Source organism: Lutra lutra, chromosome 7 (assembly GCF_902655055.1).
Source record: "Lutra lutra chromosome 7, mLutLut1.2, whole genome shotgun sequence".
NCBI classification, from domain to species: Eukaryota; Metazoa; Chordata; class Mammalia; order Carnivora; family Mustelidae; genus Lutra; species Lutra lutra.
In genome coordinates, this window is record NC_062284.1 from 100,735,751 (window position 1) to 100,749,894 (window position 14,144).

General features: G+C 34.1%; 1 protein-coding gene across 1 annotated transcript in view; it reads left to right on the forward strand.

Moving 5' to 3' along the window:
- The window catches only part of GPR137C (G protein-coupled receptor 137C), a 66,934-nt gene that overhangs the window by 38,223 nt on the left and 14,567 nt on the right, over positions 1–14,144 (forward strand). The window contains exons 2-3 of the mRNA XM_047735988.1: positions 1,024–1,067; positions 2,870–3,098. Of these exons, the coding sequence (XP_047591944.1) occupies positions 1,024–1,067; positions 2,870–3,098 (273 nt within the window). The remainder of the gene's footprint in view (positions 1–1,023; positions 1,068–2,869; positions 3,099–14,144) is intronic.

Below are 14,144 nucleotides of genomic sequence, written 5' to 3' on the forward strand. Positions count from 1 at the left end.
ACCTCACACCATTTCTTGGACTGAATTAAGTCTTTTTCCCTTCTTAAATGTTGTGATAGCATCTTTTGCACTGATATCAACTGTGTCATTTCATATTTTGGAATGTCTGCATAAAAAAACTTCTTATCTTCCAAGCATCTAAATAAAGTCCAAATTCACCAGTAAGAAATTAAGACCTTCCACACAAGGCTGTCAGAATTTACCATATTTATTTCAAATTCTGTTTACCGACCTACTTAATTTTATTCAACAAGTATTTGAAACCTACGCTTTGCAAGGCTTTGTGAAAGAAGGAAGTTTCTAAAATAAGATATATGATCATTATCTTTGTGTTCATTTTTTGGTCCCTTGTTTCCTTTTACTACTTCATTGCATCTTAGGGGAAAATAATCTTTGGAGAACATTCATCCATATTCATATTTAAGTAAGCAGTTCCATTTTAAGACAAAATGTAAGTGGAATGCCTGGGTGGCTCAGTTGGGCAAGCATCTGCCTTCAGCTCAGATCATGATCCTGGGGGTCCTGGGATTGAGTCCCGCATCGGGCTCCTTCCTCAGCAGGGACCCTGCCTCTCCCTCTCCCTGCAGCTCTCCTTGCTTGTGCTCTCTGTCTCTGACAAATAAGTCAATAAATAAATATATAAGTAAAATCTTTTTTAAAAAAAGACAAAATGTAGATCATATATTGAAGTTTAGAATAGGTGGAAAACTATCCAGCACAATGTTTGGCTCATAATAAAAGTTCAATAGATGTTTAAACTAGATACATTCTATTTAAAATTTTAAAGATAGAAATTTAAATTTAATACTATAACAAAGAAAATTATTATTGCTTTAAGCCTTTGGAAATCTGTTTATTTTTGCTTCATGGTAGTTCAAATGTTAAAAGTTGAATTTTTACTTATGTTATTCGTAACATATTATTATTTGTAGTTTTATCACTTTGAAACACAAAGTTGAAACAAGTTTAAGAATATATATTACACATGTTTTTTCAAAACCTTTTTCTATACTCTCTTTATAGGTTATATGTAAAGTCAGATGTGCCACTGAACTTGACAAACACAAGTAAGTTTCATGTGTAGCAAGATCTGATTTTTTTCACAGCAGACTTCTCAAGGTAGAAGGGCATGGTGGTTGAGGGAGTTGTAGCAGTTTTTTTTTTTATTTAATTTTTTTTCACTGTTACAAAATTCATTGTTTATGCACCACACCCAGGGCTCCATGCAGTACGTGCCCTCCTTAAAACCCACCACCAGGCAGCAGTTTTATAGGAAGTCCAGTAGTTAGATTAGCACATGGGAAATGAATTGAGTAATGCACAGCTCTCCCCCTTCAGCCATATTGCTGCCTAACACCTTTTTTTGCTACTCTGCTACTGTCCTGCTTTAGATGTCAGATATAGTTTCATAGGGCCCACACATACTAAAGTTAGATTTTACTGTTTGGGGCAAGCATGTACAGTATAGTTCCATGAAATAAGGAATGTGTCAGTACTGACTAACATCAAAAATGAGAGTGCCAAGCTGGGGAGTCAGGAGATTGGGGTTTCAGACCAATTCTCCCACTAACTGGTCGACTCATCTAACCTCTCTATACATACTTGGCTTCCCCCGGGTATATGGTTAGCTTCAAGGTCTATTTTGGGTTTCAAGTTATATAGTATTATTTTATTATGTATTCTGAGAGAATATTAAGATCTGAACTCCTCAAACTAAAATCTTTGTGCTTTGAATGTACACCTAACAAAGATTGCTTGTTACAAATTACACATTACCTTCAGTTAACCTCTTGTACCAAAGGCAGACAATATTTTATGATTTCCACTCTTGAAAGTGACCCAAAATAGAAGATATTAGGATGCCAAATAAATTTCTGGCTCATACTAATTTAGGTTATAAATATATTTGCAATGGGAACAGATAGCTGTTACAGCTACTTGATACAAATTTCTGTCCCTTACCTGAAGAGTTTTTATGCACTGATATGATTTTTTTAAGAGGATATAGTTGAGGTATCTCTTTTTCAGAGTTGCTATATATGCATCGTAAATATGCAACTTTATAAGAAGCTGAGGTATCAATGAGCTGCTTGAAACTCTACATATACTGTCCCTATGTTCTTCCTTGGTCATGTTTGAAAGTAATGTTTGCTAAGGATATTCAAAAGTTCATAAAAATTGAACATTATTTAAAACAGATTTCTCTTAACCTCTTGAAATTAATACTAGGGATCAATTTAAATTTAGATAGGTATATTAATTTTCCAAGAAAATTATAAAAGCTTCGTAATTCCGGGGCGCCTGGGTGGCTCAGTGGGTTAAAGCCTCTGCCTTTGGCTCAGGTCATGATCCCAGGGTCCTGGGATCGAGCCCCGCATCGGGCTCTCTGCTCGGCAGGGAGCCTGCTTCCTCCTCTCTCTCTGCCTGCCTCTCTGCCTACTCGTGTCTGTCAAATAAATAAATAAAATCTTTAAAAAAAAAAAAAAAGCTTCGTAATTCCTAGAATGGAAAGGTCAATGAAAATATGTTTAGTAGTTATAAAGATGAAAAATGCAGGATTACTTTAATTAGTGTTAAAATACTCTTATATTATTCTTCCTGGTAGAAGCAACTGAGTTCAAGTCCACATGCAATTATTTTTAAATTAGTGTTTTAAAACCTAATGCTATTTTAAAAATGTTTAGATACTAATTTCATAACAGCGAAGATGCCCCAAGTAACTCTGAGTGGTTATTAAATTTGTAATTAATGAAATTATAAAGATTTTAAGCTAAAGGTATTATTGTACCTGAAGTACCACACTAATTCAGTATTAAGTCTAATCTCTCATTAACATATGAACATCTAATAATTTTTTTTTTTCTTTCAGAATTCTGTTGCATTTGGGCTTTATATTGGCAAGCCTTCTTTTTTTAGTGGTGAACTTGGCTTGTGCAATGCTAGTCCACGGAGATGTCCCAGAAAATCAGTTGAAATGGACTGTGTTTGTTCGAGCATTAGTTAATGATAGCCTGTTTATTCTTTGTGCCATTTCTTTAGTTAATTACATATGCAAAATTACAAAAATGTCATCAGCAAATGTCTACCTCGAATCAAAGGTAAGTATATTTCTTAAATTTACACTTAAAAATCTAACTTCAAATCCTCATCCCATGAAGCATATTTTAATGGAAAGCTTATGTTTTTTTAAAAAGTGTTCTGAACGTAAGGTATATTTTTGAGCTTGAAAGAATGGTCACAAGATATTAAAAGGCATTCGAAACTTGGCCCTTACTAAATAATAGGTTTTTTTTTAAGTTTCTATTGAACACATTATATTTCCTGTGACTTATAGCCTCTGCATAGAAAGGTAAATTAAATAAACCATAATTTACATGAATGTATCACAAATGGCCTAATATATAAAGCCACACTAACAACTTAAGATTTCATCAGGGAGGGTGGCAATATTGCTGTTAAAAAATTCACCAGATTATACCTACATGCATTTGGGTTAGCAGTCTTAAGATGTCATACTTCCAAGGCGGTGTTTATTTGTATGAAGATTTAGAAAATGTTATTTCATCCCATAATATGAAGACCCTATGATTTTAAAACAGCTAGTCATGTAATTAAACTTATAAATGCCTTGCTTCTGCCTTTCCTTATACTTCGGATCAGCAAACAGAGGTCAATGCTAAGCTATTAACAGAGAACCATAGAAGTTTATACTGCTGATTGACAATGTGGTTGAGCAGTGAATCAGTCATCACAGTGTGTATGTGTCACTGGGTGTATGGGTATAGATGTGTAGATTTGGATCTGTGATTTATATATACACACAAGGTTGCCCTAATCTGGCATCATTATCTATTCACTGAAGATAAGTAAGATAGTGTCTTAAACAGTTCTCTGAAATATAGTTAGACTTCTATATTGTTGTCATTTTTCATATAATCCTAGTAAAAGTTAGGTGCTTTAATTAAATGTATGGTAATCAACTTGTCCTTTAAGTTTAGGTAGAGACTTTAATTTTAGTTTTTAAACATGTGTCAGTAGAATGCAGGATAAATACAGAAATAAAAATAAAAATATATATACAGAAAGAGAGAGAGAGAGAGACTTTCAAGCCTACTAATCTTACCTGGAAAATAATTGTATCCAATTTCTATCCTAAAAAGTTCCCAAAATATAAATGTTTTTGCTAATTCTGGCTTCAGTTTAGTGTTAAAAATGATAATGTCACCACTGTAGTATATAATCTTGTGATGTATCAACAGCATCCCCTCTTAATGTAATAATATCACTGTGAAATTCATACCTTGTGCTTTTATAGTAATAAAGCATAAATAGATGTGATTGAATTTAAAAGCCTTCTTTTCTGGATATCTAACAACTTTTAAGTTTGGATTACTTGCTTTGAAATAGATATTTCTCCGAATATAGTGAAGTTGCCAAACTGAGTGGAAAATCTCATCTGAATGAGATTTATGAGAATTATTTCAAACATCTTCCCCTAACTATCATATGAAAGGTGTTCACTTTATTTTTATTATTATTATTATTTTAGAATTCTTACATTTAAAAGGTGCATGGATACAGAATTCTCTAGGAACACTACAGAGAGACATACTTAAATACAGGCCTTTATAGGTAAACATAATATATTAGATTATTTGTATTACATTGTACAGTTATATAGTTTTTGGTCATCCTAACTAGGTTATAAACATTTATTCAAAGAGTACATCATCGTGCTCGCTTCGGCAGCACATATACAAAGAGTACATCATCTTGCTTTCATGTTCTCTTTGTAAAATCACTAGGCCCATTTTTATTCTTTTACTTCTGCACAGGGATAGCCATTTCTTTTATTCAGTCAACAAATAGAGACTGAACATCTACCTCTGCCACTTTCAAACCGACTCTGCTTCCTACCAGCTCTGAGAGCATTTTCTTAAAGCTCAGACGTTGGTCTTCTGTTTTTCTGCTTATTCTTCTCTCCTTCTTCTACATATTCAGTGAGAATGAGATCGTCCATGATTTGTTTCAACTCAGTCTTACCCACCTTATTTCTAAATGGCACACAACATTCTTCTGTCTCTATATCCTTAGGCTGTTTTATTTTCCAGGAACATCTCTCTCCTACCCTGTGTTCTATAATCTGTCCTCATCTTACCAAATTTTGAAGGCATAATTCTAGTGTTTTCCCTTTTTATGGACTTAATTTGATTCCTTCTCCTTCACTTTGAGAATAAAATTCAGAAACAACTATCTGGACTCTCTTTTAAAAAAAGAAGTTTTTATTCCTTTAGCAGCTAGGACAGTGCTGTGTATTAGTTTCCTTTTTCAAAAAAAAAAAACAACTCTAATTGGGTTTTTAAATATTAGTTATTGCCAATTTGAATAGTTTATTTCTGCACTTTCATTTTTCTATTTTCTTACATAATTAAGGTTTTTACTTTGTCCTTTGTCTATGTTCTTACATAGATACATGATTTATTGTTTTGTAAATAAGATATTTAGAGCGATATGTTTTCTCAAGTACTGCTTTGGCAGCTTTCCATAATCTTGTTATATTGTACCAACATTCTTATTTAACAAAAACAAAGGAAATTTTCTGTTTCAATTTCAGTGATGTCTCCAACATTACATACATATATATCAATGTGAATTAGATATTATCTTTATAGATAGGTCTTCCTCTAGCTTATTTTGGTAGAAAGTCTAAAATTCAGACACCTATCCTATTCAGGTCCCCTGACTTCCATGAGAAGTTACCAGTTTTACCCTCTCTTGACTGTCTATGCATATGAATCTGGCCTAATAAACAATATAGAATTTCTGTACTCCAGGTTCTTGAAATAAACTCTCAACTGTTAAATTCAAAAGCTTAATTACCAGAAAGATTACCTGAAGAGATGTCTAGTCTTCCATCTCCCTATCTATTCTATACTTTATCTTTAGCCCAGTCCAGATGTTTTGCACTCAGACTACAGTGTTCCATGGGTGGAATTGTCTGTTCTGACCTATACTTTGACATCATGCTTTGGCCTATATGAAGAAATATGTAAGAAATATTTATCTTAAAATTTTCTATTGTATAATGTTCTTAAGGATATTGTCTACATAGTGTTCTGCAGAAAAGATCTTTTTCTCCAGTTCAGTACCAGGTAAAACAGTATTGATTAAATCCTTCTTTTCTCTGACCACTATGCCATTCAGAGGCAAATACGTGGCTCACCTCTATGTCAATCATAGATGACCTTAGGATATCTACTTTGGGTTCTGGCTCTACCTCTAGTTTTACTTCACTCTCTTATTCCCCAGCACTACCACACACATGTACATTCCTGTGTATTTTTAATTTTGTGTGCATCTCTGTAACTACTTCAAATTCTCTTTTGCAATGAGGGTGGCATAAATAAAAAATGGTATTGGATATACTTTTGGATATGTTTACCTTTTTTCAGATATATCAATTTTTAATTAATTTGGAAAGACCTTAGTGAAAGACAGGGAATGTACCATAGTGATTAAGAGCTGGAAACCGGAGGGGTGCCTGGGTGGCTCAGTGGGTTAAAGCCTCTGCCTCTGCCTTCATGGTCCCAGGGTCCTGGGATCGAGTCCCGCATCGGGCTTTCTGCTCAGCAGGGAGCCTGCTTCCCTTCATCTCTCTCTACCTGCCTCTCTGCCTACTTGTGATCTCTCTCTGTCAAATAAATAAATAAAATCTTAAAAAAAAAAAAAAGAGCTGGAAACCTGAGAACAAAGATGTAAGGCCATAAATCCCATCTTCTGTTTACTGGCTATATGACATTAGACGAGTAACAGCATCTCTAAGCTTCAGTCGGCTGACCTATTAAGTGGGAATAATGATAGTGTTGCTCATATGGGTCATTATCAGGGCAAGGTAGTACCTTGTAAGGTGGTTATAAATGAAATTTTATATAAAGTGCTTAGTATACCACCTAGCACTTGAGAAGTGCTTTTAAATGTTAGCTATTATGATCCTAACATGTACTAAGGGATAATATAGTTTTAGTTTCAGGAAGTAAATATAGTTTCAGGAAGTTCTTGAATTCTTGAAATTGTTGGCAAAATTTATCTGGAAGGGGGTCCTATACATGTAATCAAATTCTCAAAAGGAACAGTGATTCAAAAAAGAGTAAGAATCATTGAAGAAGTGAATTTCTCTTTTTAATATTTTATTTAAATATTTTATTCTAATTTTACATGATTCCACCTTATTTATGTATCATTCCACACAGCTTTTAATAAGAGTTGAAGTCTCTAATAGGTTACATTTCATCTAATATTTAACTAGCTTCCCTTCAAAATTCATAGATCAAATATTGTCAAAATAATGTAATGGCATTTTTAATCATAGGCATATTTTGTTCTGAAATCTCTTATATCTTTTATTACAATCTCTATTTCCTTTTATTTGCATTTCATGATAGATGATGCTATCTTAACTTTTTATTTATTGCTAACATTTCAAGTGTGTCTCATTAACTTAAAATACAGAGCTGTTGAGGTTTTAACAAATCCTTTATATGGTAAACAAATAGTTTATATTTATTGACATGATTGTGTGTTAGTATTGGTCTTTTTCTCCCATTGGTTTTTATTGCTGTTTGCTTTGCCTTCATTTCTATGATTCCTGTGGTATGTTTGAATTTAATTTTTACCAGAATTATAACATAACTTTTAACTTTAAAATGCATACTGATAGGGTTCCTGGGTGGCACAGTTGGTTTAGTGTCCAACTCTTGGTTTCACTGCAGACTGTGATCTAAAGGTCATGAGACTGAGCCCCACACTGGGCTCCAGGCTCCAGCCTCCAGCCTCCGTGCTCTGTGCTCCAGGCTCTGGCTCTGGGCTCTGGGCTCAAGGCTTAAGACTCTTTCTCCCTCTCCATCTGCCCTTCCCCCCAGCTTGCACTCGCACTCACTCTGTCTCTCAAATAAACGAATTTTAATTTTTTTAAATTTTCTTATTTATTTATTTGACAGAGAGAGAGAGAGATCACAAGTAGGCAGAGAGGCAGGAAGAGACAGAGAGGGGGGAAGAAGGCTCCCTGCTGAGCAGAGAGCCTGATGTGGGGCTCAATCCCAAGACCCTGAGATCATGACCTGAGCAGAAGGTAGAGGCTTAACCCACTGAACCACCCAGGTGCCCCGAATCTTTAAAAAAATAAATAAATAAAATGCATGCTGATAAGAGTGTTTTTATTCTAATATTCCTTTCCATTTCAGAAAAAAGAGAATATTCATAAGAATGTAGAACGTATATCATTTTTAATGGATAAAATAACTTTATCAGCACAAAAAAGTTTAAACCAATGTTGATGCTTAGTCCCTGTAATGATAGGTTGGGATTATCTGTATAAAAGACCACTCAGGGGCGCCTGGGTGGCTCAGAGGGTTAAGCCTCTGCCTTCGGCTCAGGTCATGATCTCAGGGTCTTGGGATCGAGCCCCGCATCGGGCTCTCTGCTCGGCAGGGAGCCTGCTTCCTCCTCTCTCTCTGCCTGTCTCTCTGCCTACTTGTGATCTCTGTCTGTCAAATAAATAAATAAAATCTTTAAAAAAAAAAAAAAAGACCACTCAAAGTCATGGTGGAAATAAAAGTTTAACTTTTAGGTTTATCTCTTTGGTCAGGGACATGCCCAATTTTATATTTAGGTAAGAGTGTAAAAGGAATCATTGTCTGATACTTAGTATTAGATCAGCTTGTCTCCTAGCCCAGTCACCCATTTGCAAATAATGCATTCTCTCTCTCTCTCCTGAATTCCTGTTTTAATTACTATGTAAACCTTTGTATCCAATGTTCACTCAATCCTTTATCCATACCAATTTAATGTATTGGAATGGGAAACAGCATCAGCATCTTGCAGAGACACAGTAACATTCAATTTTACTGACATTTATATGCAGACAAGGTGATCCTATAAAACCCAGGCAGTGGTTTATGATAATTTAAGCCATAATTGAAGAAATAGGCTAAAATACTATGGGTGTCTCTCTTCCACCTCCCTGAAATACAATTTAACCAGAATTTGGAGAGGATGCTGCTAGAGAAATAGAGGCTACACCATCCTCTATAATGGTATGATTACCACTTTCCCAATATTTTGCTATAATTTCTCTCCTGAATTATGAGGCTTTACTCTATCCATCTTAAGTTGTGTCACTTCTTTACTTTGCTGCCTTCATTACTCCAGTACTTATACCCCAAGTCTTACTTTTTATTCTGTTGCTGAGTAGACCCACCGCACACTTGTCCAATTTTAAAAATCCATAGGAGACAGAAATCTAATTTGTCTCTGCAGCATGAAACTATTTTTGAAACTGTTTAGATCTTAAAATTATCAAAATTCTGTTGAAACTTGAACAACAGAGGGATTAGGGGCACTGATCCCCACATAAAACCCATGTATGACAGTGTGCCTGTGGCTGACTCTTGATTTTGGCTCAAGTCATGATCTCAGGGTTCTGGGATCAAGCCCTGTGTTGGGACTCTGTGCTCAGCGGAGAGTCTGCTTGAGATTTCTCTCTCACTCTCCCTCTACCCCTTTCCCCCACTCATATGCTGTCTCTCTCTCTCTCATAAATAAATAAATCTTTTTTAAAATTAAAAAAAAATCCACATATAACTTTTGACTCCCCCAAAACTTCTTCTAATGCCTTTGTTTCTTTTTAAGTATAGGTGACACACTGACTCCCCCAAAATTTACTAATAGCCTACTGTTGACTGATATAAACAGTCTATTAACACATACCTTATTTGTATATTATATGTATTATATACTGTTTTCTTATAATAAAGTAAACTAGAGGAATGAAAATGTTATTAAGAAGATCATAAGTAAGGGGTGCCTAGGTGGCTCAGTTGGTTAAATGTCTGCCTTCAGCTCAGGTTATGATCCTGATCAAGCCTGTTTCTCCCATTCCCTCTGACTCTGCCCCCTGCTTGTCCTCTCACTCATGCTCTCTCTCTGTCAAATGAATAAATAAAAAAATCTTTTAAATAAATCATAAGGAAGAGAAAATACATTTACAATACTGAGTATTAAAACAAAAAACAAACTGTATATAAGTGGACCCTACAGTTCAAATCTGTTGTTAAAGGATTAACTGTAAATTTTTTAATTTACTAATTGCCATTACTTTGTTTTCTTATCATTGATGTTTAGTTTGGTGTTTTTGCTATTACTTTTTTCTCTTATTGTTGCTTAGCTTGGCGTTGTAATTCCAAATCAAAATAACATTTGCAAGATTGTTTCAAAAAATATATGTAGGATTCTGCTTCTGGTAATGGCTGAGTAGCTTCTATTGGACAAAACATCCACAGATAGCAATGATAAATTCTGGACAAAATATAAAAAACACTGAAGGCACTGGAGAGCAACCACTTAGAAGAAGGAAATGACATTGAGTAAGTTTCCTGTTTTTTACAGCTTCTAGCCTGAGGGAAGTTCTCATCCATGGGGCAGCCAAAACTTGAAGAGAAAACCTCTATTTTACTTGCTTGAAGAATCAGAAGACAAAATTCAAGTAACTACCACAGATGGAAAATGTGGGAAATATCAAGAAGAGAACACCCAGGTAGAGGAAGCAACAAATTCTGATGACAAATTCTGCCAAATTTTTATCTTGTTACCTGAACTACATATGAGCAGGACAGTACTCAAGCATCAAAGTTAAGAATATTTCAGCTGCCATCCATGCTTACATGGTTTGGGATTTGAGTCTAGCCGAGTTAATTTTTGCTTTAAAAAAAAAAAAAAGGAAAAGAAAAAAAAAATCAATACTTTTCAGAAGAATATAACAGAATCCAGACTCTCTAAAACATGTCATTCGCAAGATCCAAAAAACAATCCAAGGTTACTCGCTATATGAAGAAACAGGAAAAATACAACTCATACTCGAAAAGCAAAAAGCAATCATTAGAAGCAATTCCCCCTTCCAGATGACTTAGATGTTGGCTATATCAGACAAAGATTTTATCATATGTTCAAGTATGCTTAAGGAAAATATACTTTGATAAATAAATAGGAAATCTCAGGAGAAATACAAACTATAAAAAGAAATTCTAGAATTAAAAAATACAATATTTAAAATTAAAAAGTCACCAGTTGGGTGACTTAACAGCAGACAGGAGAGGAAAGAAGAAAAAGTCAATGAACTTAAATCAACAGAAAGTATCCAATCTGAAGAATCGAGGAGGGTGAGGGTAAAGAAGATAATAAAATGACACAATCTCAGGATCTAAGTAAGTGTAGGTGGAATCCCCAAAGGAAAAGAGAGAGAAAATGAGGTTGGAAAAAAATATTTGAAGAAATAATGAGTGAAATTTTCCAATTTTGATGAAAGACATAAATTTACAGTTTCATGAAGCTCAGCAACCCCAATTAGGATAAAGAAAGTCTCACCTACATTCCTTATAATCAAAGTTCTTAAAACCAAAACTGAAAAGGAAATCTTCAAAGCAGAGAAAAATGACACCTACATAAGGGAACATTGATTCAAAAGATAAATCACTTATCAGAAATAAAGGAGACCAGAAGACATGGAAACATCTTTAACATACTGAAGGGAAAATGTGGTCAAGTCTGAAATCTGTATCAAATCAAACTATAAAGAATATAAAGAATGATGAAAAAATAAAAACATCATCTTCTAATAGAACTAAGAGGGTTAGTTACCAAGAGACCTGCATTACAAGAAATGTTAAGAAAATTCTACAACTGAAGGGAAATAAAGTCAGCTTGAATTTCATCTCTTCAGGAAGGAATGAAGAATACAAGAAATAGTAAATATGTGGGTAAATATAATTTCTTAATTTCTAAAAAAGAAATATGTGCAAAGCAAAACTTATAATGAGAGGTTTACATGTGTACATATATAATTCTCTATAATAGTATATAACAACACATAGCAACTATAGCTTAAAGGACAGGGGATAAATGTATCCATATGGTTACAAAGTCCTTACATTTTAGTTCAAGTCATATGATATTAACTTTACTTAGACCATGAAAAGTTGAGGATATATATTATAATTTCTAGAGTAGTTGTTCTCAGACTTTTTAGTCTCAAGACTCCATTACAACCCTGAGAATTATTGAGAACTCCAAAGAGCTATTGTTTATATAGATTATATCTACTTATATATTCATTATTAGAAATAAAAATTGAGAAAATCTAAAAATATTCATTTATTATTTTATTTTTTTTTAATTTTTTTATTTTTTCAGCATAACAGTATTCATTATTTTTGCACCACACCCAGTGCTCCATGCAATCCGTGCCCTCTACAATACCCACCACCTGGTGCCCCCAACCTCCCACCCCCCACCCCTTCAAAATTCTCAGATCGTTTTTCAGAGTCCATAGTCTCTCATGGTTCACCTCCCCTTCCAATTTCCCTCAACTCCCTTCTCCTCTCCATCTCCCCTTGTCCTCCATGCTATTTGTTATGCTCCACAAATAAGTGAAACCATATGATAATTGACTCTCTCTACTTGACTTATAAAAATATTCATTTATTAATTCATTTAAAATAACAATAATAAGTCCATTGTGTTAACATGTTTTTATGAAAAATAATTGTGTTTTCCAAAACAAAAATAAATTAGAAGATCAACATTGCTTTACCTTTTGTAAATCTCTTAAATTTCTAATTTAATGGAAGACAGGTGGATTTTCATGTTTGCTTCTGCATTCAGTCTGTTGTGGTATGTCATTTAGGTTGAAGTATATGAAGAAAATCCTCACACATATATGTAGCTGAAAAATGGAAGAGAATTTTAATAATCTTTTCAAATAATTGTGGATATTCTTCTCTAATACTACACCAAACATCTGAAGTGGAGGTTTCTTAAAGGTTAGTTGCCATGTGGAATCTAAAACCATATTAGTGGACTTTCTGTACTACCATTGGTCTATCTTGCCCTTTGAATGATTGTGTAACATCATGCATGGATCATTGAAAGAGAGTGGTCACAGATCTTCAAAATGATGATACATTTCATTGGACAATATTCAAAATCATCTTAATACCACCTCCAATCTCATCAGAAAAGTTTTTAAGTTTTCAGAAGCTGCCATGCCAGTCTTACTATGAACAAAAGTGCTTACAAGTTTTCAAAAATTCTAATTTTAATTTGAAAATTTATATTTCACTGTTGGCAATAGTGTTGGGTATTTTCCTTGAAGTGAAAGGCTCATTTCATTTATTTTCAAAAGAATGTATACCCAACAACCAAGTCTGAGTAACCATCGTTTGTCTTCCATAGTTGTTTGTTAAGTCAAAAATGGTGTTCTGTGAGAAAAGTGGCTACTTCTGCTCACAAGTCAAACAACCACATAAGTGCTTTGACTCAAGACAACCACTATACTTCAGCATGCAGGAGAATTGCTTTAAATAGCTCATCTAATCACACAGAGTATTAAATAGACACATACTCAAGGGTTGGTGACTAATAAATATTTTCACTGCTTCATCAAGGACATTTTTAAATGAAACTGACTTTCTTTTTTAATTGGGAACGCATGGCAGTAAAGAATACGATACAATTTGGTGCCACTGCTTTGATTTGTGCTAAGGCCCAGACATTTTATTTACCATTGCTTTTGTACCATTAGTGAACATATCAACACAGTTGATCCACAATAATCAATCAGAAGAGTTTTCAACACTTTGGATATTGCAGCCACTTATGTTTCTTCTCAGACATTAAGATAAAAGAATATCTCCCTGGATGATTAACTGGGGCTGACACCAGACAAATAGAAACAAAATTAGTCTTGCTATATCATGTTCATTTATTTGTAAGACAAAAATATAAATCTGTAGACAAGATATTAAATCACTCCTTGTTTTCAGTTAAATCTTTAAATCAGTGAGTTTCTGTATTATTGGAAAAAGGCAATGCCATAATTTCTTGAATGGACTTCCTATCCAGTAGGCATTCAGCAATGTCAACTGTATTAAGACTTTACTGGTTTCTCAACTACCATGTGTGGTTTCTCAGCCAATGGATAGCCAATGCCATATATTAGAGCAATATAATAGTGTAGTCTGTGAAATGTTTGAATGGCTTTTTCATTCCTAGTTTGGAAAGTTATAAAAACAATTTTTGGTATTTAAAGTGCT